This window comes from Protopterus annectens, chromosome 1.part0, assembly GCF_019279795.1.
Source record: "Protopterus annectens isolate FY-2018-M chromosome 1.part0, PAN1.0, whole genome shotgun sequence".
NCBI lineage: Eukaryota > Metazoa > Chordata > Ceratodontiformes > Protopteridae > Protopterus > Protopterus annectens.
This window is the reverse complement of record NC_056725.1, coordinates 1,388,331,984-1,388,359,488: the sequence shown is the minus strand read 5'-3', so window position 1 is coordinate 1,388,359,488 and position 27,505 is coordinate 1,388,331,984. Positions and strand designations below refer to the sequence as shown.

The 27,505-nt window shown below is 38.0% G+C and overlaps 1 protein-coding gene across 1 annotated transcript in view; it reads left to right on the top strand.

Moving 5' to 3' along the window:
* The window catches only part of MDN1 (midasin AAA ATPase 1), a 3,484,183-nt gene that overhangs the window by 1,706,916 nt on the left and 1,749,762 nt on the right, over window positions 1-27,505 (top strand). The window contains exons 38-40 of the mRNA XM_044071809.1: window positions 5,323-5,520; window positions 18,805-18,912; window positions 19,087-19,275. Of these exons, the coding sequence (XP_043927744.1) occupies window positions 5,323-5,520; window positions 18,805-18,912; window positions 19,087-19,275 (495 nt within the window). The remainder of the gene's footprint in view (window positions 1-5,322; window positions 5,521-18,804; window positions 18,913-19,086; window positions 19,276-27,505) is intronic.

Sequence of the window (27,505 nt, the reverse complement as noted above, 5' to 3'; positions counted from 1 at the left end):
TGAAATATCAAATTATAAAACACATTAGAAAATAATAAAACACATAAAATAGTAAGTATTTAGAATAAAGAAGAAAGGTTTTTAAAAAGTACAATAATAAAAAGGTGAGTATAAAGTCATGTCAGTCACATAATCATATGATATGAAAGGATACACTAGAGTTCATTGTAGTTAACTTAAATATTTGTGGTTATAAAAGTTTTACAATATCCAGATTTAGAATACAGAGAGGTATATAGATTGTGATTAGATATCCATAGGCAGTAAGAAGATAAAGTAGGATAGGTAGTAGATTAATCAGGGTTCGTGCAGGGCATAGCCAGAGAGATTTTAGGTGGCGTTTGAGTTTTTGCTTAAAGAGTGACAGAGAAGGTAGTAGTGTTAAGTCGGTGGTAGAAGGTTCCAGTGTTTCCCAACAGTATTGGAGAATAGGCTGTCCCCTGACAAGTTATTGGACTTACTTATGCTAACACGTAGTTTGCTAGAGGAGCGTAGGGAATTTAGATTATTATAAGGAGTAATTAGGTTGACAAGTATTGGAGTATGATTTGGTTTGTAGAATATTTTATGAGCAATGGTGAGTTGGGAATAAGTTATCATGTTAGGGAGTTCAAGCCAGTCTAGCTGGTTAAGGTTCAGACAGTGGTGTGTTCGAAATGCATTTCCAGTGGCAAATCTGGCAATATTGTTGTAGGAGTTAGACAGTTTGAGAAGATTATTTTTCTTTAGGTTAGTATAAATGGGAGAAGCATAGAGAAGAGTAGAGACTAAGTGAGAGTGGGCAATAGTGGTTCTAGCTATGGGAGTTAAGAAGGGTTTAATTCGATATAAGGAGCCCATTTTTCTGTTCACTGTTTGAATGGTGTTATTTATATGGTTATCAAAGTTGAGGTTGTTGTCAATTGTAACTCCTAATAGTTTGGTAGTAGGATCAGGAGCGATGAGGGTACCATTGTTAGACTTAATAGAGAAGTTTATGGGAGAGGACCTATTGGTAGGTGTGAAAAGTAGAAGCTTGGTTTTTGGCGTTTAAAAGGAGACAGCGTTTCAGGAACCAGTCTTCTACTGAGTTGAATACTTTCTGAGTTAGAAAGTATAGATCAGGCGATGGTGTTGGCAGAACATATAAGTGTGGAATCATCGGCATATTGAATACAGGTGGCTTCAGGGACTGCTATATGAAGGTCGTTGATGAATAGTGAGAAAAGAAGAGGTCCTAAAATGGAGCCCTGGGGAACTCCAAGGGTGACTGGTAGGTGGGATGAAAGTTTGTTTTCCCAGAGAACTGCCTGCTGTCTATTGTTAAGGTAAGACTTGAACCATTGTATGGCTCGTGTGTCTAGAGCAAGAAGTTCAAGAGTATTTATAAGCAGTGGATGGTTAACCATATCAAAAGCCTTTGAAAGGTCGATGAAGAGAGCAGAGGAGAGGGTGTTATTATTACGATTCCTATATATGGAGTCAGTAAAAGAGAGTAGAGCAGTGGTAGTGCTATGAAATGGCCTAAAGCCATGCTGGCATTTAGCCAGTATGTCATGTTTAGTAAGGTGTTCTAATAGCTGGTGGTGAATGCACTTTTCCATGATCTTTGCTAGAGGTGATAGCAGGGCTATTGGTCTATAATTAGAGTAATCATAGGATTTACCTCCTTTATGTAGGGGGATGATGTGGGAGATTTTCCAGATGTCTGGAATACTTCCTTCATTAATGGTTCTGTTAAGTAGGATGGATATGGGGAAGGCCATAACTTTGGCTGCCTTTTGTAAGTATTCTGAAGGCAATTGGTCGGCTGAAGGAGTACAAGGTTTAAGTTTTAATAAGATTCTATAGATGAAAGTGGTTGAGATAGGCTGAAATGTAAATGTAGGTAATGATCCAGCTGAGGAAAATGGGATCCTTCTGTTATCGGTTGAAAGCTGACTAGCTAGGGATTGTATAGTTTCTGTAAAATAGGTGTTGAAGTTGTTGGCTATTTGAATTGGGGTATTATGATCAGCATCATGAGGGCATGGTGTACTAGAGTGGCCAGGGTTAAGGAGCCTATTAATGTTAGTCCAAAATTTTTGAGGATTGTTCTGGTGTGTTTGTTGTAGCTTACAGTAGTAGTTCTTTTTGTCGGAGAGTATGGCTTTTTTAGTGATGTTTCTTAGCTGTCTAAAAGTTTGTTGTTCAGGGGAAGTTCTGTTAGTTCTCCATGTAGACCAAGCTTTATTTCTAAGTAGAATTTTTTGTCGCGTCTCTTTTGTAAGCCAGGGGGCTGGTTTGGATTTTATTCTAATAGATCGTTTAGGTGCATGCACATCTAGGATTGCAAGGAATTTGGAGTTAAAATATTTGACAGCCTCCTCTAGTGGGAGTATTTTTAGAGGTTTCCAGTCACATGCTTTGAGTTCATTTTGGAATAGTACAGGGTCAAACTGTTTATTAGTTCGTGAAATCCTGTAGGTAGGGGTGTTGAAAATGTCATTTCTTTGTCTTATAATATAAGTTAGAGTATGATCGCTTAGATCATCTGGTAAAGTTCCTACATTATAAGTATGGGGTTGTTTATTTATAAGTATCCAGTCTAAGGTGGTCTCTTTTTTAGTTGGTTTGTTGATTCTGGTAGTTGAGTTGATAGTTTGAGTAAAGCCATGGAGATTAATATGTGAGAGGGTTATTAGTGTTGAAGGTTTTCCAGTCTGTGTTAAAATCACCTAGAATTATAGTTTCTTGTGGGTAAGTTGAGGATACCCAGCTAAGAATATCTTCTATCCTACAGATTTTTGTTCATTGGTTAAGGTGGTGATGCTGCGCTAATGCCTTTGGCTTGTTTTGAGCCATTGCTTGCTTCTACAGAGCTGTGGTGATGGATTATAGCTCTGAAAAGGATGTGTATCCGTTACTAGTGGCAGAGTTGTGAAACCTTTGGTGGAGTGGTGCTAGAGGATTTTGTGTCCCTTGATCCTTCATCCCCTTTTTCCATCTAATAACTTCAGGGTTTTTGGGGTAGCACTGTTCTGGTTACTTGCTTTAGCAATGCTTCTCTTTATTTGCAGCTAGGCACTCAACATTTTTTTTTTGAGAAAGCTGGTTTGGGTTTCTAACTTTTTATAAATGTTGATTTTTTTTGTCTATATCATTAGATTATGTTTTGCAGACGAGGAGAAAGACCTTTCCAGTGGTGCTTATTACAGATTTCTTTTCAGAGCAAATAGTTCTGAGGCTGAGTTTCATGTAATGAAATTAGCCTCTTTTTCTGTAAATGTTGTCCTGTCCTACACATAACTTTAAATGATGGAATTCACCAACTTATTAGTATTTTCCAAAAAGGTCAGTAATGGAAGAATGACTAACATTTTTTTAGTCATGTATAAAAAAATATGATAAACTTTTCCAAAAATGTTTTGCAAAAACTAGAAGATTGAAAAGGCTTAGCAACAAGGCTTAATGACTTTTGAAGCTAGATATACATTTATGGCATCTCTCTCAACTTCTTATCTTAAGAGTTCCAGACAAGGTCCAAAAATAGTGTGGGGGGCAAAGGCCCAAAATATGGACACGTTTTAGATATACTTTATGTAAACTTAGAAAGTTGATAGAACAAGTTTTGTGAAGCCTGAAACTCAAATGTCTGTCATTATTTAATGACATCAGTCTTCGTTAATTTGCCAGAAAACTGCATTTTTGATGAAGAACAGAATAAAAATAAGAGGCAACAATTGGAAATTCTGCAAAATTCTAGACAGTTGAGAGAGGATTTTATGATGTTAAGACTACTGGGAAAGTTGGAAAGTCCTTTTTGTACAGCATCCCATTGTATTTAGCCTGCTACACACCACCATACTGATAGAAGCAGGTGTCATCCCTCCACTGATAAGTTTGACATCGGCCATCATGTGTTTGTGTATGTTTGTTTCCTGCTGATAGCAAAGGTTTCAAAGAAGGTTCACTGAGTGGTGTTTGTCATTTAGCTGTTTCCTTTGAAAACTTTTAAGCTTTTCATTAAAGATAATTTCTTGCTGGCCACACCTCAGCCTTTTGCTGTATTTTCTTCTCCTTCCTTAGGGTATGTTTACAACTGCAGTTTATGGGAGACTGGTGGTAACTCATGTTGTGGGAGGCCTAAGACTGCCAACGTTGTGCTGTCACACTACAGGGGAAGGTGCTATTTCTTAAAATAAATAGGGGTATGCTCTCCCGTTGTTACTTGCATGTTGTGAGAGGCGTAAGACTGCTATTGTTGTACTGTCACAAACTGCAGGGGAAGGTGCTATTTCTTAAAAATAGGGGTACGCTGCTGGAAAGTTGCCATTTCTTAAAATAATGGTATGCTGTCAATGTAAAAGCATTTACATGGTCTTTGAACTGCTGCTGCAGACGCTTTTAAGTATTTATTTGCATCTGTTGCCTTCAGTACAAAATTCAATGCGCACTCCCTGTTTTTTACTGGAATCATGTCTTGGTATCACACTGTTCAAAGTGCATCTCTATTTCTAAAAGACAAGTACAGTGGTTTTAATTGGTATGTGGTATTTTATTAGTGTTTTGTATTTTGTATATGCACATTAAACTGCTTTAATACCAGGAGACCACAGTATGAACCATGTAATATAGATGACCAGATCGTTATTGTTGATTTATATTGCAGAGCACCATTGTTTCACAAGAGACAGAAGCATCTGGTACACAGGTATGCAAAAGTATAGAAAGAAAACACGATATATTGAGTTGGCACAAATGTTCCAAATCCCCTTTTCCTCCTTCCTTCCTATATTCTGTTTCAGCTGTCCTAGGTATCCTTGCTCCCCAGTATTACAACACCGTGTTAGTAATTTTGAGGTCTCTTGTCTATGGATTTGGGATTGGCATAATGATAAAGGTGTTTACCTCACATATGCAATGTACTGAGTTTGATCATCACTTTTGAGGGAAATTGGCTAGCCTTAAAATGTCCCACAAGGACAGCTCTCCTATCATTTCACTATGAATTGTCAATACTCAGCTGTTACCAGCATCATGCTCTCTCCCCTTGAAATATCCTTCTTTAAAGCTACCAGTTTCCAAGTTGTGTTGTAACAGTGACGTGCATTCCTATTGTAACTTTTTTCTTTGTTTTCCTTCGCATTGTGTTCATATCAAGCTCTCCGTGAAGTCTCTGTACTATCCGTTACCTTATCATTGACATAATTATTTAGAATGTTTTTCACCAGCCAAATTGATTTCTGTTGGTGATAGCCAGATCTTTTCCAAAATAATTTCCTCAATTTTCTTGTCACAGTTTCATTCATTTTATATATCTGCATCTGTTTAAACTTATTTTCCTTTGTTTTTGCCATGTAGTTGAATTTGGCTTCCCAGTCAGTGCTGGAAGGACTGAATGCCTGCTTTGATCATCGAGCAGAGGTCTACATCCCTGAGCTGGGTCGCAGCTTTCAAGTCCAGTCAGAAAGAACTAAGATTTTTGGCTGCCAGAATCCTTTCCGACAGGGTGGTGGAAGAAATGGTTTGCCCAAGTCCTTCCTTAACAGATTCACTCAGGTAAGGTATGGAGCTCCATTGTGAGCTTAAATAAGTTTTTATTGATTTACGAATTTGTATTCAATTTTATTACTGCAAAACATTTCCTGATAGAGACATGATTTAAAATGCTTATAAATGGGTGATGGTCAGCATGTTGTCTCAACAACAAAGCACATCAGTTTCGAGCATGGCTAAGTCATAACCAACCTGACATTGTAGCCATCTTTGAAACTTGGCTCAAACCCCACATCTCTGACTCTGAAATCCTACCCTCTGGATTTCACACTCTTAGATGTGACTGCCCAAAGGAAAAAGGACGAGGCGTTGCATTAATCTGTTCCAGTCTGCTTACCTTTATTCCCCTATTAAACCCCATTCCTAAATTTCCTAAATTCACCAAAGCAGAACAAACAGTCGGACTATTAAAAATGAGTAATCGCAAAAGCCTCTGTATCATCGCCCTTTATATCCCACCTGGAAATAACATCTCAACCCTTGAAGACATACTCCAATGGGCCTCAGCTGAAATTAACCTTGAAACTTGCATACTAGGCGATGTAAACATCGACTGGAATAAAATCAACAGTCCCATACCCTCCCTGTCCATTAACCTCTTTAACTTTACTCAAGTAACCCACTCCATCACCAGACCCAATAAAACAATTCTCCCAGGATCCACTCTTGACTAGATCTTAGTCACCCATCCAAATGAAATTACCAACTCTGGCACCATCCCTGACTCTATTAGTGACCACCTCCCAGCTTTCATTTACCATTCAACCACCTCCCATCCACACTAACATCAATATATTCAGACCCACAACCTTAGTAAATTTGACCCCCAAACCTTCTCTATCTTAAAACAAGTGAATTGGAACATTTTAAAAACCCTTCCACTCTATAAAGCCATAGACCACTTTAACTCTACTTTCCTAGACACTGTAAATTCCCCAGCTCCACCAAGGAAAAAAAAGAATAAAAACTATAACTGCCTCTTGGATAACCAAAGAAACAAAGCAAATTATGCATCAGAGACAAATCCTGGAAGCTTTACCAAAAGAATAAACTTCCTGAAACCCTTCTCCAATATACACAGCTCTGTAACTTTGCAAAAAAACAAATCTTCAAAGACAAAGAATCCTACTACACTAAGCTCCAGTCCAACCATCCCCAAAACCCTAGGCTTTTTTGGAACTCCATAAACTCACTCCTCAACCCAGGCTCCAAAAATAACCCATGTCCGGACCCAAGTAAATCTGACCTCAAACTAGCCTCACTAGAGTCGATATCTGACCTAACGAAAACTTTTCCCAACAACGGACCATCTCTCCTAAGTCCCCAAATAATTTCCTCCTTATGTTTGAGCTTAAACCTGTTTCCACTAACTACATAAAAATACTTCTATCCAAACTTAAACCCTGCTCCAATGCACCTGACAACAATCCCCTCTTCCTTTCTCAAGTCTGCTGCCGATGGTATAGCTCTCCCAATTAGTATCCTAATTAATAGAGCCATAAAGGAATCCTATGTCCCTAAACTCCGGCTTTCCACCTTTATTCTTCCTTTCCACAAGGGAGGCAAAAACACTAGCATTTCAAACTTCCACCCTATAGCTGTTCTCTCTCCAATCTCCAAAATCCTAGAAAAATGCATCCACCTCCAATTTATGCCTTTTCTGACTAAAAAATAACTTCTTACCCCTACCCAACATGGCTTCTGACCAGGACATAACACCATAACAGCTCTACTCCATTCTTAGAAACTGTCAATCAGGCCAGAGATTCTGGGAACTCGGTATCCACAGTGCTCCTAGATCTCTCTAAAACATTCAATACCATTTCCCATAAGCACCTTCTAAGTCACCTGTCAAACCTAAATGGTCTCTCATAACACTCTCCTGATTCTCAACCTATCTGTCAGATCTCAGGCTGTGAAATGAAAAAAAGGCACATCACCTTTCTTACCCACCCCTACTGGAGTACCACAGGGGTCCATCCTCGGACCAATGCTGTTTAATATCTTTATCAGTAACTTTCACTCTGCTGTTCCTAATGCCAAAGTCATCCAATATGCAGATGACTCTACACTTGTCTGCTCTGCCTCTAAACTTCCTGAACTCCTATCTAAAACTCAGACTGCCTTCTCAACTACTGAGATCTGGATGTGCCAAAATCACCTTTCTCTCAATGCTAACAAATCTAAAATACTACTATTCACACCCTCAAAGTCTTTCTCTTTTGATAAAAATTCCTTCCAAGTCCTTAGCCAAAGCAACTCTCCAATTGAAGTTCTCTGTACCAAATTTCTTGGTGTAACTATAGATGAACACCTCAAGTTTAACATCCATATTCAGCAAAATATAAAGAAAACCCACCAATAACTAGGTATGCTATGCAGGAACAACCACTTCCTCTCTACTTCTACCAGGCATACTCTGGCCTCATCTTACTGCCTTCCCTCCCTTCTGTACGGTGCCCCTCTACTAACTAACCTATCCTCTTCCATCACTTCCAAACTTGAAAGCGGTTGTAACAAAATTTCTAAATTTGCCACCAAAGCCAAACATTCCATTCATTACTGTATTTACTTTCCAATCCCTCAACTAGTTATAATACACAAATTACCTGGACTTCCTCCAGCTCACAACAGTACATGGACTAATATTTAATCCAAACAAATGCCGCGCTCTAACATCCTTCCCCCATACACCCCAACTAGAACTCGGATATAAACACCAAAACTTACTTACTGTCCACAAACCTAAATGTCCTGCTGAACAACTTCTCTCCCTCTCCTTAGGTTAGAAATAAAGTTCTCTCCTTTCCACACTAAGGACAATGTCAAACACAAACAACTTCAAAACTCAGCTTTACACCTACCTCACCTCCAAATGAAAATGTAACCGCATTCTCCCTACCTAGAACTCTTTAACAAAAGCCCCAGGGAGGGTATCCTCCTGAGTTCCTAAGCACCTTATAGCCGGCTATAACCTTCTATAGCTAATTCCCATGCAATCTATCACACTCTGTAAATAACTTTTAACTGTGTGAATTTTATAAAATGTATGTGCACAATATTTTTCCACTGTGGGCAATATTGCTCATGCTTTGTATTATTTGATATGTATTTGTACTTGTACTTTTATTTTTATTGGACTGCTGTCTTTACTGTAGTCTGTTTCATGGAGCTTTTCTCCCCGGGCCTTCACTGAAAACGGGCTCTCTGAGCCCAGTGGACTTCCCTGGTAATCAAACTGGAAATAAATAAATAATATAGTGAGAACCAAGTTCTTCAAAGATGCTAAACTGAGTAATCCTGAACTAAGGCTGTAAACATAGGGCAGTTTTTGTTAAGATGACTTTTTCTATTTAGAACACCCCAGTACCAGATGGCAGCATCTTTTGACAACTTAGAGCAGTTTCCCAAAGGCTATTAACCTTTTCTGTTACAAGACTAAGAATCTTTCTTTTTCTTGCTGCTATTAATGGTGGCAGAAATGGAGATGGCCTTTGTTTTTCAAAATGTTTGCATTGTCTGCTTTATTCCACTGCCTTCTGCTTGGAAAAGTGTTCACAATTACTCTTTAGGTAATGCAGAATTGATCGGCTGTAGATGATTGTCACCACTGCTATGGCACCCTGACCCCATGTGCAAAAATGGTAAGAAAGGGTTGTGGGTGGGTGAACGGATGGACCAGAATGATGCAAAAACCTGACTAACATTCACTCTGCAGTGCTGCCAGATAATCAATGACTTTTGAAGGGACTTTCAGTGCTTCAGTATGGTATTATCATGGGTAGTCCCAGAAATCCAGTGATACCTTCCCAGTTAACAGATAAATACAAAAAAAAGCTGCCAGTGCTGTAAAGGCTGCAATTGATTAAATATGTTTAACCAGTGGAGAACACCAATCAACAATTGTATGCAAATAATTCATTTACAAAGATAGTAGAAAGGTGGCAGGGGAAGGGTATCATCTTAAGGGTAGAGGATATACCAAACAAGTAATGAAGGGGAGTGCAACTCTCCACTAGACAGGCATCTAGTTAGGCTGGCCTATAAACCTCTGTTTGAGGTACCTGCTGAGAGCATCACAGTATGAGACTGAATCAAACTCTGGTCTACAAAAATAAATCCAGGTCATTGTTAGGATACTGAAGTCTTCCACTACACGTAAACAAACCTAAACATTTTTCCATTAAAGCAGATGACTGCATCAAGCATTATGAAACAGGTAGAGCCCACAGTTAAAAGATGCACAAAAATGTACATGTCCATTTTCTAGTAGGATGCTTTTTTAAAGTACTGCGCAGTGTTCTCTTGTGAAAGTACATCGCACTTGTCCTGAATGTGAACTGTAAAGTGGTCCATAGAAACAAGAGCCACACAGCATTGTGCAAGGTAGAGAGATTCACTAAAGTTAGTTATGCTAGCACATGCACTCACAAACATAGTGTACTTTCTAGCTTGCAAGTGTTCTTTCCGACTTAAATTTCTCATTATTTCTATTTATCAATGTTTTTGCTGGTTTCCACTTAAGTTGCTTATTTGCACTCTGTTGTGTTTTTGGCTTTGTATCTCAATAGGACAAGGCTGAAAAGGATCTTCGGACTAGCTCCCATCCACCTGGTTAACAAAAATAAATATAAGTAATAAATACAAACCACATGCACACAGGGCAATGGCATTTGCACAGAAGGGTAATACACAGCATTCTCTTGCAAAAAAATCGTAAACTATTATCTTAATTTTTACTTAGTCATTCGTTAATCAAGTAATGTGACAGCCAAAGTGATCTTTTTAGCTAGAAGTTAAAGCAGCAACATAAAAGAAAAAAATCAGAAAATCTAATACGCAAAGTACAGAATATCAAGGTTACAGCATGATTGAAAGAAAGTAAACACTGATACAATTGAAGTATTTACAGTGTAACAGTCAGTCACTGTAGGGAAGATCATGGTCACAAAAGTTAATAATTATTTGTTAGATAAAAGGGAAGAAACAAAGCCAGAAGATCCTGCTCCATCTTTTTCAGGTCAAAAAAGTGAAAGGATCAGTGAAAGCTGCAGGTAACCAGAACTGTCCTTGTATAAAAAAATGCATACATACCCAACTTCTCAACTGTCTAATATATAACTGATTTCTGTGTTCAACCGTACGTGGCTTCAGTCCTCATCACAGCATAGCTGCTGCTTTGCTGCATTTTAACACTGTCAACACCCACAGAAACGTCAAAAGTCTAGTCTCCACCATCTTCCTAGATCTAACAAAAGCTTTTGATTTTCTCTCTCTCTCTCCTGAAAGTATTGTCATCCTTAAGGCTCTCACCGACTGTTCACTGCATTGGTTCCATAGCTACCTGTCAGAGTATAAGCAGTGAAATGGGAAAATGATTTTTTCACACAAGGATCTATACTAGGCGTCACACTCTTCAACTTATTCATCAGTTTACCTCTACACTACTACAAAAAGTGCTACCCTAGTTCAGTATTCTGATAGCTCAATTCTAATCTGTTCAGCCAAATCCATCTGTAAACTACTAGACTTCACACAACAATCCTTATTTATTTGAAACATGGCTAAATTGTAACTACTACTACTAAATCAAAAACTAAATTACTCCCCTTCATTCTAGGACACATCTGTACCAAAACACTGTTCACTGTTGTCTCTTCCAAAAAGCCAACAACGAAAGACGGAAAACAAACTGTAGAAAACGGAGCTGGAAACGCCAAAGAATCCTGAAACCACAAAGGTTCCTTTGTGATATTGAATTTATTCATTGTAGACAGATGGGTTTTGTCCATATATCGGATATCAAGTTTGCATGCATTTTCAAACATGCACAAGGCCACATGTAAGGGGGGGTTGAAAGAACTTGGTAGTTTCAGACAGTTGTTAGAACTGTCTGTAGAATTATTAAAAAGGAGTTTCAAATTGAGTTTTCGGACATAGCATTTCAGATCAATAAGTAACTTAGCTACATCACACCGTTTAGACGGGACAAAGGTATTACCTAAGGCCAGAAGTTCAATTAACTCTGGTTCCAATATTAGTGAGGAAAAGTTATAAATAGTAAAATCACCTTTTTCATTATGTAAAATAGTGAGGGAATCACTACTAGGGGCACACATGTCAGATGTAATTAACGGTTCCTGTTCCTCTTGTACTCCTGGTTGTTCTGGTTCCCTAAAAAAGGTTGATTAGAGTTAGTGTTACTGTTATCAAAATTACCATTACTGGGATTCCCTTTGTGTATCTCATATTTTCCAGCCTTATTCCTATTCCTGTTGCTTCTTCTGGGAACGTTTTCACCATCAGTTATCGGAGGTTCAGCGTTACCATTAGTTAGAGGCAAATTGTCTCCAATCCCACTTGCCCCAATAGGTTCACTATTGCCCCTATCTGCATTAGCAGAGATTAGTTTTGGGTAGGCTTTATTGTGTTCATATGCCTGTCTATCTCTAAATAGCTTTTTAGATTTGTTGGATTTAATCTTGGTCATAAATGCATCAATGCTTGAAAAAATGCGAGCATAATCAAACTTAAATCTAAAAAAATTAGTGTTAAATTTAATCTCCTCATCGAGCTGGCTAATTTCTTGTATAAGTCTGTCTATGTTTACAGAATAATACTTAATAATCAGTTCAATCAATTGAGCGCCTTGCTTTTGAAAAAGCGCTCGTAAGTCAATTAAAAAGTCATTGTCGGAGATAAGATTTGAAGGAGCGAAATTGTTCCTTAGTCCTTTTGGAATCATATCTTCATTGAGACATTGCTTGAAGTAAGCTACTTCAAGCTGAAGTTTCCTTAATCTCAATGTCTTAGTGTCCAAAAGTCTAAGTTTATCGGTAATATCATCGGAGCGCTCTACAGGGACACCAGATGTCAGCACCGGCGGGTCATTCAGTAAAGGTTTGAAGAAAGTAAAAAAGTCACCTGTGTTAGAAATCCATTCGGATAAGGATGGCACGCCAATAAGTGCATTCCCCTGGTTAGACAACACGTTAGGGCTGTTAGTTGGCAATGCTGGTACATCCCTTTGAAAAGCTATTTAGAGACAGGCATATGAACACAATAAAGCCTACCCAAAACTAATCTCTGCTAATGCAGATAGGGGCAATAGTGAACCTATTGGGGCAAGTGGGATTGGAGACAATTTGCCTCTAACTAATGGTAACGCTGAACCTCCGATAACTGATGGTGAAAACGTTCCCAGAAGAAGCAACAGGAATAGGAATAAGGCTGGAAAATATGAGATACACAATGGGAATCCCAGTAATGGTAATTTTGATAACAGTAACACTAACTCTAATCAACCTTTTTTAGGGAACCAGAACAACCAGGAGTACAAGAGGAAGAACAGGAACTGGAACCGTTAATTACATCGGACATGTGTGCCCCTAGTAGCGATTCCCTCACTATTTTACATAATGAAAAAGGTGATTTTACTATTTATAACTTTTCCTCACTAATATTGGAACCAGAGTTAATTGAACTTCTGGCCTTAGGTAATACCTTTGTCCCGTCTAAACGGTGTGATGTAGCTAAGTTACTTATTGATCTGAAATGTTATGTCCGAAAACTCAATTTGAAACTCCTTTTTAATAATTCTACAGACAGTTCTACTAACTGTCTGAAACTACCAAGTTCTTTCACCCCCCCCCCCTTACATTTGGCCTTGCGCATGTTTGAAAATGCATGCGAACTTGATATCAGATATATGGACAAAACCCATCTGTCTACAATGAATAAATTCAATATCACAAAGGAACCTTTGTGGTTTCAGGATTCTTTGGAGTTTCCAGCTCCGTTTTCTTCCAAAAACATCATGATAGAACAAGTAAACCACAGAAAATACTGGGTGTTCATTAATGAGCAGTTGAAATTCTACCACCATATATACATGACTAAAAAAAAAAAACTCCTCAAAAACTAGGTACATCATACAAAGTAAAAACATCTCACTGAAAGCCAGCAGACCTGGTCTCTCCTTCCTTATTGCCATCTCTCCTCTATGCTGCCCCAATCTTCACTAAACTTCAAGTCTCACAACTGCCCAAACCTGAGCAATGTTATAAAATAGCCAAATTTGCAGTAAACTACACAATATAACAAACCACTGCCTAGCAGTCAGAGAATTAAACTGGTTAGAACTACCACATCATCTAGCTCACTCAGCTAACTACAATGCACAAGACTTCACTATAAGCCATAAAATTACCCAGCTGTTAACTTAATACAGCGCTGCTCACGCAGTAGAATTTTATGCTGTAGAGAAAAATCACTGATTGCTATAACAAAATCATCTAATACTGCAGGTGACATAGTATCTATCTTTATATTCGTCCTGTAGCTAAACTCTAGAGCTAGATCCCATTACCATTGAAATTCATTCAGAATGCAGACTCATTTAAAAACAAACTAAAACTTCACCTATTGAGATAAAGGTTCTGCCCCTGTACATCTCCAGGAGAAATACCATTCTTATTTTTGGCTTGTCATATCATCAAACCAATTCTGTTTATTCAGAATCCTGTGCCCTGCCACCAGTCTTCACCAATATCTGACTAGTTTTAATAGCATCTTCCAGCTCTATACATTGTTCTGTGACACTGTTTACCCAGCCTCTGTATTTCTAATATAAGCCTTATGATAACCATATATAATAATCTCTAAAACCTGTTTTACACCTCACTTAACTGCATTGTTAACATTTTCAGCCCTACCTAGCACCTTTTCTCATCCCCATTGCTTTTTATTTTTAAGTATTAATCACAGGATGTATTGTCTGTCAGACAAACTACAGTATACCTCCTCAAATGCTCAATTTTCAATCTATTAATACAAAAAATATCTTTTTAATCTAATTAGCAAATGTATGTATAATTGTTAATGTATGTTATTTAATGTGTCTTCATGTATATTAATGAGAGTTTAAATATGTTTGTAATAAGTTGGAGCTTTTCTTCTCAGGCTGAATTTGTTTTTACTAAACGCAGTAGGGCAAACATAGTAAACAAAAGCAAAACAGATAAAAAATCTTAATTGTATAGTCAAAAATGCACCCTGTTTATAGGTATCCAAGTATTACCAAAATGCATTCTAATGGTATGCAAGTTTGCAGTGATCAAACTATGCTACTAACTTGTTTAATTTGTTAACTTCTAAAAGCTGTGGAGGCAAAATAAAATCAAACTTTTCAAAAAATTGCAAAGCTGTGTATCAGTGTTTTACAGTATGTAAAGCTGAACAGTTCAGAGAGTGGAGCTCACACGGATTTCACATATCCTAGCATAAGAATTCCATTGCAGTTTTTCTGCCCCCCACCAGTTTACTTAAAAATACCTTGTCAGTCTTTCTGACGTTACAAGCCTTCCCTTTCCTGAATACTGCAGCAGTATTCCTTTGGCTTAAGAATGCAGTAAACTAACTGTCACCTCTTGCTTAAAACTTCACATTCATCCCCGGAAGATGTGTACTTCTCTTCCAGTCACAGCCTTGTTTGATAGATACGGTTTACAGATGATGACTTCAGTAACTCCATTCAAAGCAAACAAAAAAACAGCACAAATAAAAAGGCATACTAGTTTTCTTGTATTAACAGCTGGGCAGCCAAATGCTCCGGATTGTGTGGAATGCTCCGCATTTGTGGTTGATTAAACCCACTGTTACGCTGTTCCGAATTGTGTAGCTGTTGCTCTGCTTAATTAGAACACTGCTAGCGCTGTGCAACACTTAGCATCTTAACAACCAAAAAACAGTAACTTCATCACAGAGCAAGAGTAAAACCCGACTTTATTAAACTCAAGGAAAAATAGGTTTACTGGTTAAGTGCTTTCGTCTGCATAATTATATGAAAGCGCTTAACCAGTAAACTTGTTTTGCTTTGATTTTAATAAAGTCAGATTTTACTCTTGCTCTGTGTTGCAGTTGCCGCAACTTGCTGCTGTTTGGTTGCTAAGATGCTAAGTGTTGCACAGCGGTGTTCTAATTAAGCATAACAATGGCTGCACAATTCGGAATAGCAGAATAGTTGGTTTAATCGACCACAAATTCATTAAAGGAAAAATCACAAAATTAAATCCAGTAAGCTAAGCAGTAAGACACTGTTACACTGGCCTTTATGAAAGCAGCAAAACTAGAACTGTTATTTTTTGTCATACTGTCAAGTTGAAAAATGGAATCCTGGATGCTGAAGTAACAGACCGCGAGGTGCTAGCAGAGATTGTCATCAAAATAAAAGCACTCTTTACATCTGTCTACTCAATAGCCATGTATGGATATAACTCCTTTATTACTGGCAATTTTTGTAAGAAAGCATGTCATAGTGACTACATTAACTGAAAACTAAGCTATGTAAGAAAGGAATGCCTACTTCCATTATTTTACCTGCAACACTGACTGGAACCCAACGTAGTATATGACTTTTTATAAGACTGATGTAGAAGTCGATTCTTTCTTTGAAAAAAAATATCATTGAAGAAAAATTTACAAAGTAAATTTTGCTCGCAAAGATCTGGCATTGATGGCTTGCTCCCACTGCCTGCTGACCATCAGACCATCTCTTGGTCTATATGCCTGTTCATTTCTGTATGCACCAGTGCAAGTGACAAATGAGGGGACATAATTTAAGCACTGATCAGGGTTTTTTTTTTCACTTTTTATGGCCTTAACCCCAGTATGCATACATAGTAACATGCCGAGGGTTGAATTGTAGTGCAAATACATCACATAGTTTAATATCCCTCTATGGCTGTATGATGCATATAGTCTGTACAAAGAGAATGCTCTTACATGCAGAAACGACTGGAAATGACACGCGCATCCATATGATCTGGTCTGTCCAAGTAATAGTCATTTGCTTTCTTGGCTGTCTTAGCACATTATAAATACAGATGAGAACAGAATGATTGTAGATTAAAGCTCTGCTTCTGTTACAAATCCCTTCCACCAGCACAGCGTGTTTCTAATGTGAAAAGTAATTTCTGTATTGCCATGACACTCGTGAAAAGTACTGCATAATTAATAAAAATAAAAAACATACAAGCTGTCAAACGAGCCAGTTTTGCTGTCTTTTACATGTATCTGAGCAGCCAAGTGCTCCAAATTGTGTGTATGTATGTATACGGGTCTACTTCTATTCGCTGACAGCCCATTTCACTGAAACCCATTTCGTTGACAGCTCATTTCATTGACAAAAGTATTCAAGGCAAAAACCTGGGTTTTGCCCCCCTCCCCACTGTTGTGCGACTGTGGAGTTGTTATATATAGTTGGGGGGGTGTGGGGGGCACAGCCGTCCACATAGAATGTTTGTCAGTGAAATGAGCTGTCAACGAAATGGGTTTCAGTGAAATGGGCTGTCAGCGAATAGAAGTAGACCCATGTATACATATATTTTGGTTGAAAGGCCATGGCCATGGTCAAGGTACACATTTTGCGCAGTGCGAAAAGAGGGTGTTCCACATTTTGACTGTTTGTCATACATTGCAATGATCTTTGTTCCACGTTGGCCTCGTAGCAGGTTGAGACCTATGATTAACAGTGAAACTGGCACCCCCCCCCCATTTACTGCTTAGAACTGGTTCAACAGCTTCCCCACCCTTTCTCACGTGCTGATGTAATGCTGTACTTGTTTGAGTATTTTGAGTTCACTTCCAGTCCCTTCATTTAAAGGACAACAGGATACTTTTATTAAATGCTCAACTTCTCTGACCTTTTTCTCCATGTTTATTGTCCATGATATGAATAAACAGCAGCAGCATTTAAAATATTTTAAATAGACTTTTTTCTCCAGTAGAACAGTACCTGTGGTGGTTTCACTTTCAAAAAACTTTTATCCTGCCCTGGAAAAGTTTCCAATTCAGTGATGTTAAGGCCACTGAATGCAGGTAGTTTTCTGGCCAATTCCCTTCCCAAATTGACATCACGATGACCATCCTAAAAACCCACCCATGCTGTGATGTCACAGCTCCCTGGTCCTTCCCCTACCCATATAGAAAGTAAAGACTAGAACACGGAAACAGTACATGAGTCAAGTCTCCTGCTGTGAGCTGTCAATCACAGCAGGTAACAGCTCAAATTAACCTCGGCACGTTAACAGCTAGGGAAGTTAGGTGTGAAGGGGGATGGGAGATCAGTCAAAGTAGTACAATTCAGGCTTCACAAAAAAACTGCCGTTTAGCCATTCTAAAAAGAAGCAGCAGTAAACAGCACAAGTCTGTTCTGTGGCATTTGCACTGGTTGTGTATTAAGTAGTCATTGAACGGCATGAAGTGTTACTTAAAACTAACTGAAAGACAGCAGTGTATGCATGTAAAATCAGTGCAGTGACAGGAGCTTACATTTTTACAGACGAGCACTGCACTGTGGGATAGAGGTAGACTAAATCAAAATTACTTCAAGATGCCAGACCCCATGTGTGGTCAGACTCTGCTCTGAAATTACATATAAAAATGTTTAAAAACCTGTAAAGAGTGGTAAATTATAGGAAACGCCAAACCATGATGAAATAAGCATGTTTTTGAGTCTGTGGGTGTGGTTCTTCTTTAATATCTGTAACAGCATAAGGAAAGCTCAGCCTCGTACACTCCCTGTAACAGAGCAGATTATATAGTTCCTGTGTGTCTACAGTTCATTGCAACAACCCATCAGTTTTAAAACTGTGTGCAGCTCTACAGATTGTGTATGCTTCCCAACACCTGTGTAAATAGTCTAGTAGTAGTTTTTTCATAATTTCTTTTATATGCTGTCTCAGCCTTGTATCATTTATGGTAGGAGTTATTGAATTGCCTATATCTCATATGAGCAGTGTATTCTCTTTTCTTCATCTAAATTTAATACAATAATTTCCTATAACATGTTATCTTAACTCCTGTTTTAATCTCATGAGAAATCTTTCTTCTCTGCTGGTTATGTAGTAATGTTTGAGAAGGAAGCTTCCTTGATTTATGAAAACTGATTTCTTGAAAATCAGTAGAGAACGATCCTGATTTTGTTAGTTTTTGGCTAGTAAGCTACTGATTTTTTTCCCTTTCTTGAGGGTTTATTCCCACACCCTGTCCATCTGCTGAACATTGAGCCTGCACCGTGTGACCTGGGCAGTTACATTTTGGATGGGAGTATTTTAAAATTGTAAAGTCTTACATATCGAGGGATTAAAGTGTAAGCATGTTACCTTGTATAAAGTGAATTGTATGATAATGTAATAGCTAGTCAGTGTGCTGGAGAATTACAGTAGCTGTTGAGCTAGTAAGGTAATTTGTGAACAGTGTTAACTAATACTATTTTTTGTTTTTTAGGTTTATGTCGACCAGCTTTCAGTGACTGATATGGTTTTCATTTGTGATACCATCTTCCCAGCTATAGGCAAAAGCACAGTTGCAAAAATGGTGCAGTTCAGCAGTAAGGTAATGTAAATTAGATAGTACTTGTTACTTATGCTTTTGATGGGATATGTTACAATGCACAAACTCATTCTTCCTCCCCTTCACCGTTTATATATTTTGGTTAAAAATACTAGCTTGTATTTGAAGTAGTAACAGTCCTATTTTTTTTTTTATTTCTTTTTTATTTCTTTTTAGATTGACCAGCAAGTCATGGTAGAAAAAAAGTGGGGTCACAGAGGAAGTCCTTGGGAATTTAACTTGCGTGACCTTTTCCGCTGGTGTAGTTTGATGCTGGCTGACCAGTCACCAGGCTGCTATAGTCCCGATCAGCATGTTTCTTTAATCTATGCTGAAAGAATGAGAACCGAGGGCGACAGGTGTCATGTAAGAATGTCATTGATTTAATATTCGTACTTGAGATAAATTGCACCTTTAAATTTAATTGTCCCACTTGGTCTTTTTTGAAACTTAGTGATTTTAAAAGTTTGTATATAGTGTCCAGAGAGTTGAACTAGTGACCTCATCACACTGAAGAAGAATTTTCAGAAATGGATTTGTTTAAATTGGCTGACTGGGAAATTTCAGCTGGGTATGATCAGTTTTTAACTGTGGTCTGGGGAGAAAAGCACCAGTGTGACTTTACAGTGTGGCAGTATGTCATTTGTATCAACAAAGGTAAAAGCAGCTGCCAGTAAAATTGCATAAGTTTCCTAAATATTTGAGGACTTGTATGACAGATGCGGCGATGCCTAAGTGTTATTTATTCATGTTAAAGGTAATAAGAATAAAAATATCTGAAGAAAAAAATATATGTATATGGAATTATAGATTGCTTTTGAAAAAGGGGTCCAGAAATATCAACCAGGTGTTCTTGGTTACATTTCATTTTCTAAGAAGCACCCATATGTCTGGTCTCATTTAATAGGGACCAGTACATATATCATCACTGACACTTTTAGGTAGAGAGGTAGCTCCTCTCTTAATAGGAGCGAAGATTTTGCACTTTGGTAATGTCTCCTCCCACTTAAATATACTTGCATTGACAGTGGAGGACACATGCCTCTTGGAAGTGTGTTCATTATGTTTGGTAACTGAAGTCACTTTATTTTGCATATTCATTTGCATGAATGTTTAGAATGGTGGTGGTTTCATCCTGTTGGTGTGGCAAAAATACTAATGGATGTTTTAAACACACATGCTTGAACCACAGATGTGATGTAATACCTTTTATTTGGCATCTTATATTTTATTTGAATGGATGCTTTGGTGATCCTTTTTAAGGAGATAGGAACTTAATTCTCAAATGTCTCTTCAAAGAAACAGACTGTTGAATTGATCACAGTTTGAAAATTTGGGATTTGAACTTTCAGTGAGCATGGTCTCCCTTCAACATCTGTTGAACCCTAAAAATTGTATATGTATGCCAGAAGAATTTGCTCTGAGGCTAGGCTTCATTTTTTGTTTAATATGTTGTGCCCTGTCCAGATTTCATTGCATTTAAAGAGAGGTTCACCTTTTTTCTAGCTTTCTCATAACTCTTAGACTTTGAATGTAGTCTTAGAAGGGAGGAGGACACAGGAGGACACAGAAGTTAGTGCCATTTTGCCAGAAGGAAGGGTCATCTTTCTTCCCATACTGTTTGTTCATAGGTGAATAATTAACTGCCATGAAAGGCTATTTTTTTATAAATCTTGTCAGTAACCCGAGGTCAGAATCAAACCCTATACCCTGTATCTGTGAGGTGAAGACTAACTGTTAGACCAAACCCACCTCTTTATACAAAGATGATCCTGTCATCTTTCTGTGAAATGGAAATTTAGAGGTCTGCTGTCTTCTCATGAGGATCCAAACTTCATAGACTTCTTTGTGAGAAATGAAGACATTAAAATATACAGATATGGAGCTGATGGAGGTTCGGGGTGCTCACTGTTTGGGAATTGGAGGCTCCTGAACCGGTGGGCTCCATCCTCCTCATTCATTTTCCGAGATCAACTGTGTAGAGGATGCCCAATGATGTTTGCACAGCTGTACACAGGACAGTATTTGTCTCTGAAAAAGCCTAATCAACTGTCTGGCCACCTTTTTTAAACACCTTTATTAAGCTGACATATCTTGAGTAATGACACACAAGTACTCCTGTATTAAGTAGAAAAGGGAACAAATCACCACAAACATTTTTCTTTTTCATGCATTATGCATGTTTTCAACAATTTATCATTCACTTCAACATTACATAAATTGATGAAGTCCTGCCATCTCTGAAATTTCAGTCTTCCTCATAAGCATTATCTTGCATTTATTTCCCATAAGATCTCTATTTCTGTGTATTTTGCTTTTTCCGTTTTTTAAAGATTCCCACCTACAATTATTTTATGTCCGTTACATCATTCAGTACTTCAGTTACAGTTGGATTAGATTTTTTTTCATTTAGTAGTGATTGAATTCCATTTCTATATCCCAGCTCAAAGTAATAATTTTGTTAGTTAAAATAAGTTTGTTCTTCCCCCAACATTTCTGGCAGAGTGCCATATAGGACATTTTTTAAATTTGCCAGCTCGTTAAATTCACAAAAACATTTTCCCAGTTACCCTCGGCTTCTTAATACACCTCCAGCATTTGCTGTTTACCTGCGAGAAAAGTCTCTGCATTCTGCTTGGAGCATCAGAATGCCTGTGCAAACACTTCCATGCAGACATCCTCAAACTTTTAGAATTTGTTGCATATTTGGGAGCAATACAGCTTTTCCTTCAGTTTGTTTGTATATTGCTTTCCATTCTCACTTCTTAACTTCTGGTTGAGTTTTCTTGTATTATTTTTCATACCCTACTAATTATCCCTTTTTTTAGCAGCAGCTTCTGTTCTAAACCCAACTAAAACTCAGCCAGAGCAGGTCTTCAACTTAGCACTCCCACATCCCTCTCTCTTTGCCTGTACTCCGTTATCTGTTACTGATATTGAAGGCAGTCACTAACCCACAGTCCAAACCTTTGCTTGGCCTCTTCTCCACTACCTTTCTCTCAGTAGTTATTTACTCCCAGTACCTTGGTTCCTCTGCTAATTTTCTCCAGTAAATTCTAGTTCCGTCTTGGCTATTTTTTGTACTTTTGCTTGCTAACATCCTTTGCAGTAAGATCTCCTTTATATAGTTTCTGCTCATTTATGATGTTTTGTGCATTTATTATTCTCCTTAAGGAACTGCATCTAAAAATCTACTCTCTCTGTATTTCTCAAAGTTCCTCCCTGTTTATCATCCCTTTCTATTTTGATTTATAGCCTTCTGTTTGTTATGGATATTACCACAGTTATGTAGCTCTGTATTATTCCTTCAAATCTAGAAATTCTAAACTGCCTTGTTTTGTATGGAGAAGCGACTTATTTGACCTAACTCTTGCACCGTCTCCCTCCCAAGTACATTTCTTCAATTTTTTCGCAATTGCGGTCCATGACTCCTTTGGTTGATAAAACATGCCTGACCTGTATATATAACAGAGCAAGAAATATTTCACTACTTGTACCTTGCCATCTGTATCCATAACATTCAAGATTTTGTGTCATCTCTTGTATAGTCTATTCCCATATACCCTTAGCTGCTGCAACAGAATTCATTTCAACCCACGTACTTAAATTATTCATCTTATGTCCTAATATTATATGTATTTGCTGAACTAGTTAATGTGTGAGAGCACAGCTTGTCTGTTTAGCTTTTGCTTTACCTTCATTTATTTTGTATACTGAAAAGACCTGAAACTCTCTCAAAATGTTTCTTAACACTGAAATGCCCTTTTTTTGAATTTGTTAAGCAAATAAATTAAATCTTTGAATTTGTGAGTCTTGTATTTCCTTTGCCAATGGCTTTATGTATAAATCTAATGCATAAGGGAAAAGGAGGACTCCAGTGCCTGGTTCCTCATTTCCTTGGTTCAAATGCAGCTTGTCAGGGAAGAACCCCTCCCTCCTTAATTGTTTATGATCCTGCATATATCTTTGCTAATTAACACCATGATTTTTCTGTAACGATTGCTGGGGGAGTTGAGGGCTTTTCTTGAGCGGTGTCCGGGAGGATAAAATTGTAGTGAAATTTGTCTGCTAGTAGATTTTCCTAGATCTTCCATTTACAATTAGTTTGGCACATTGTTGCTTTTGAGGTTGTGGACATAGCTGAAAAATGCCTTGTGGTGGTTGTTGGCCTTGGAGACTGTTTTTACCTCAAATATGGCTTTGGTAAGCTTGATTAGCCCCTGACTTGCTTGTTTAGATTAAGGGAGTGTATACTTTACTGGACATAGCACTTCCTACATTTTGCCATGTTTTTCTTCCGTTTGTTATACAAACGTATTTATGTTGGTATTCCACCAGGGTGGCCTGTTTTGAGTTTTTCCCATGCGTATTCCAGATTGGTGTCACTATGCAGCCATTAACATGATTGTACATGGTTTTCATTAACAATTCTGCATAGGCAGTAGTGTTCCCTGGGTTAGGGGGGACCTGAAATTTTGCTAGGGTGAAACTTAATAGGAGGTTTGCCTTAGGATGATTCCTAAAAGTTGTAGGAGTTAGTTGGATCCCAGGTTTTGTTTTATTTCTAAGGAGATAGCTTTATGGTCTGATCTGACCAGTGAGGACACAACCCTAGGGAGGGTTGCAGCATTCTTCCATGTTAATGAGGATCAGGCCAACAATGTCTGCACCCTGGGGGGGGGGGAGCACACGAACTAGCTAGTTCACGGTATGGTATATATGTTTAGAAAGTCCAGAAATCTTGGGACTTGAATATTTGGGTTGTATCTAATTCCCGTTTTATAATGGGGTAGTTATTTACCAATGAGTATGGTGTTGGGTTAAATGAGGAAAGTCTCCAGTATGTTTGTGTGTGTTATGGGATTGCTTGGTCAAGGCAGGGGATCTATAGCTTGCAAGGATATAGTATGATATGGGACTTTACCTGTGGTGACTTGGGCATGGAGAGGTTGAAGTGCTTAATACTATTTGACCAGCCTTGAGGTGTACATATTTTTTGAGTTAGACACACCTTCACCTTTTATCCCTTCATGTGTAGTAGCTGGTTTAAATGTATGGAAGCCATTATAGCCCTGCAGTGCTGGGATCCTCTCTGCAGCTTTAAACCGTGTTTCAGCAACTTCACAGACATCTGTTTTCTCCAGGGTGAGGAGACCTTTCATGAAGATGAGTTTCTTGTTTAGACTCCTGACATTAAGCAGTGACACCTTTAGATTTTCTTGATTTTTGCTATTTCAGAAGGTTTATCAGGTTGGCAATGCCTTTTAAGAGGCACTAGGAGGTGGACAAGTTTTTAGTCAGTATTCAAAAGCCTAGAGTGGACAGGTGCATCCTCCCATGCTGACAAATATTGTACCTTCTCCGAATGACACCAAACAACTAAAGCTGTTAGTCTGTTATCTCCTGTTCATATTGTGGCATCATTCTTGGAGAAGAAAAATACTGCCTTAATGCTAGGCTCATACCTGCCTGGGGCACACAGTTGAAGAGCTCTGTCATGTCTCTCCCCATATAGTCTGGGGAGGGCCATCTCAGGTTATCTACACCTACATGGGCTATGACTGACTCATGTTGGTACTTCTGGTTCAACGAGCTGAGTCTTGCATGATTAGGCAGGTCCTGAATCCTGATTGGTAGCTGACCATGATTTTCTCATTACTCAGCCTGGTGAGTGGGACATCTGTCTCTCACACAAGTGTCTCCCATGACGAAAATTTTGGGTTGCGTGGTGGTTTGCCTTATAGGGCTTAGAAGTTGAGATGTGCCATAGTGGATGTTGTTTTGGTGCAGTGCTTTTGAGCTTGCTGAGGATACATCCTGTAAGTGCAATGTCTGGGAGGTCTTTGGGATATAGGAAGATTACATTTAAAAGCTTAAGCAAATGTGGATATATGTATCTGGTTCATACACTGTGTAATAGGTGTAGTGTGCATTTCTGACAACCTGTTTGGTATTGTGCTTGTATGCAAGTCTCTTGCCTCCAGTAGCATTGTGCAACTACATCTGTCTCACACCTTATCAGTTTAAGAATTAGGTGGTTGTCAGTAAAAATGAGACAATTGCTAAATTACTTTGGAATGCCCATATCCACTAAACAAGCTGTAGAAATAGTAGGAAACTATATGTCCATGGTTACAGGTAGCTCTTCGATACTTCCTCAATGGAAGATTTGGAGTATACACATGATGTGCAGTCTGTTAAATTCTGCTATGTAATATCAGTTTGCTATGTAATATCAGTTTTTTTGTTAGGCAGAAAATCTCTAGTTTTCTCTGTGTGCTGTGTCTTCTATCTGAATCTTTTGAAACAATGCTTCTTGAGAAGCTTTATGCTCAGCAAGACTTTATTTTATTTCAATCTCTGATTTTTGTTTTATCAGTTCATCTGAATAGCTAGTTAAAGCTTTTTCTATTTTTCCTGCTTTTTATTTGACGTTATATATTTCATCAGTATTTCACTTACTGTAAACAAAAAAAGCACGTTTGTATTTTCCCTCAAATTACTGGAAGCCATCTCCTGTACCAAAGTTGAAGTTGTAACCACTTTTTGAAAAACAACTGAAAAATTCTTCTTAGCTTGAGCTTTTTTCTTCTGGTTGATTCCCTTTTAATTTCTCCAGATTTCTTGCTGATATTCAGGCACTGTAATTACTAGCCAGTAATAAAGTCTTCCTATAATAAATAGCTATAACTGGCTTGTGTTTTTGCAGTTTAACACCAAGAGAGCTAATCAGTCTATTAATCAGTGTGTAGCCATCTTGGAAGTCCTCTTAGCTGGGTCGGTCTTGGTGTTCCTGTTGAACTGACTAAATGCTTAGATGTTTGTTACTAAAACAGTTTATGAGTGCGTAAAAACTCCAGTGTATGGGAAATGTTCACATAGATTTCACAGTTATGGTGCAGGAACTGTCATTCAGCACACCATTCACAATATTCAGAATTGCGGTTTAGTTATGCAGAATATGTTCATAGCAAATAGAGTTAGATACTTGGTGTAAAGATCAGGCTCATTAATTCATATATAGGGGCTACTCACTGGAAGTGGTAAATGATGCAAAAAATGGGTCGATCCATTAGAACAGGAAGGTGTAAGATCACAAATGAACAGCAAAAATGGCTATATGTTACCACTTTTGGTAGTAGTATTAAGGAAGTTAGAACTGCTGCCAAAAGTGGTAGTAGTATTAAGGGAGTTAAAACTATCTTAATTTGGTACTGTGTACTTCAAGTCTTGCCTTCCAGAAGAATTTAAGCTGATTCATAGGAAAGGTAAATCTCTGAATGGGTACTTAAACCATTTTAAAAGATTGTCTACAGAAGAGAGTAGTCAAGGTGCTTTAATAGGGACTCCTGTCATTGGAAATAAGTGTTGTGGTAGCTGTAGTAGCTGCAAGTGTATTTTAAAAATGGAATTCTTTTTTTCTAGAAGTACTTCAAAAGTATGAGTTAAGGCAAGTGATCACTTGTACCAGTCTATGGCTTATTTATCTGGTTACCTGATTGTTTGGAGCTATATACATAAGAAAAGCCTCCATACCCTTCACATGTTCATATTTATTTATTTATTATTAATTTATTTTATTTTACATTTGTTGACTGGGATTGTCCGACTAAGCTGAAAGAGCCCTTTTTCAGCAGAGGCCCGGGGAGAAAAGCTCCAACATATTATACAATTTTCATTATAAATTAGCATTAAACAGCAGTGTTACAGGATTATTACAAGGCATTAAGTAGCAATACAATGTTATGTAGTGTCAATAATTAGAAGTATAGCAAAACTTTTTCAAGATGTATAAAAAGAAATATGTCATTAAGATGAGTATAGTTTTTGGGGTAAGTGGTTACAAAAACCCAGTTTTATCTTAATGTAGTTGCATGAAGGCAAGACAATTGCAATAGAATATTATATATAAAATATTATATAATACTCCTGTAGTTAGCTGTAAAAGGGAAATTGTACAACAACCCCCCATTAATATTCAGAAACGTGCACGCTGATTGGTCAGCGTGCACGTTGTAAATCAGAGTTATAGTAATGGGAAAAGGTCCGGTCACCCAGACTTATTCCATTACTATAATTCTTTTTTTACAGCAACAGAGAACGCAAGATCTCAGTTGCTTCACGCTGTCTCGCTATGTTAAACGAGATTCTCCGTTGCTTTTTTTAAAGCTATCTCACTATGTTAAACTCCTTTAACATAGCGGGAAAGTGTGTAAAAAGCAACGGAGATCTTGCTTTCTCCGTTTCTTTTTTTCAAAACTGTTTCGCTATGTTAAATGGGTTTAACATAGTGAGACAGCTTTAAAAAAAGCAACAGAGATTCTCTGTTGCTTTTTTTAAAGCTGTCTCGCTATGTTAAACCCATTTAACATAACGAAACAGTTTGTAAAAAGCAACTGAGATCTTGCTTTCTCCGTTGCTTTTGCCCACAGCTCTGATGTACTGTGTAGGCATACGCATCAGAACTGCCGCAGAATACCAGACAGCTGTGGAAGGGCAGCAAGGAGGCATTATACAATGCCATTATTTAAGAAAAGTAATTTTTTTTTTCTTAAATAATGTCATTGTATAATAGCAATAACCCACTTCTGGGTGT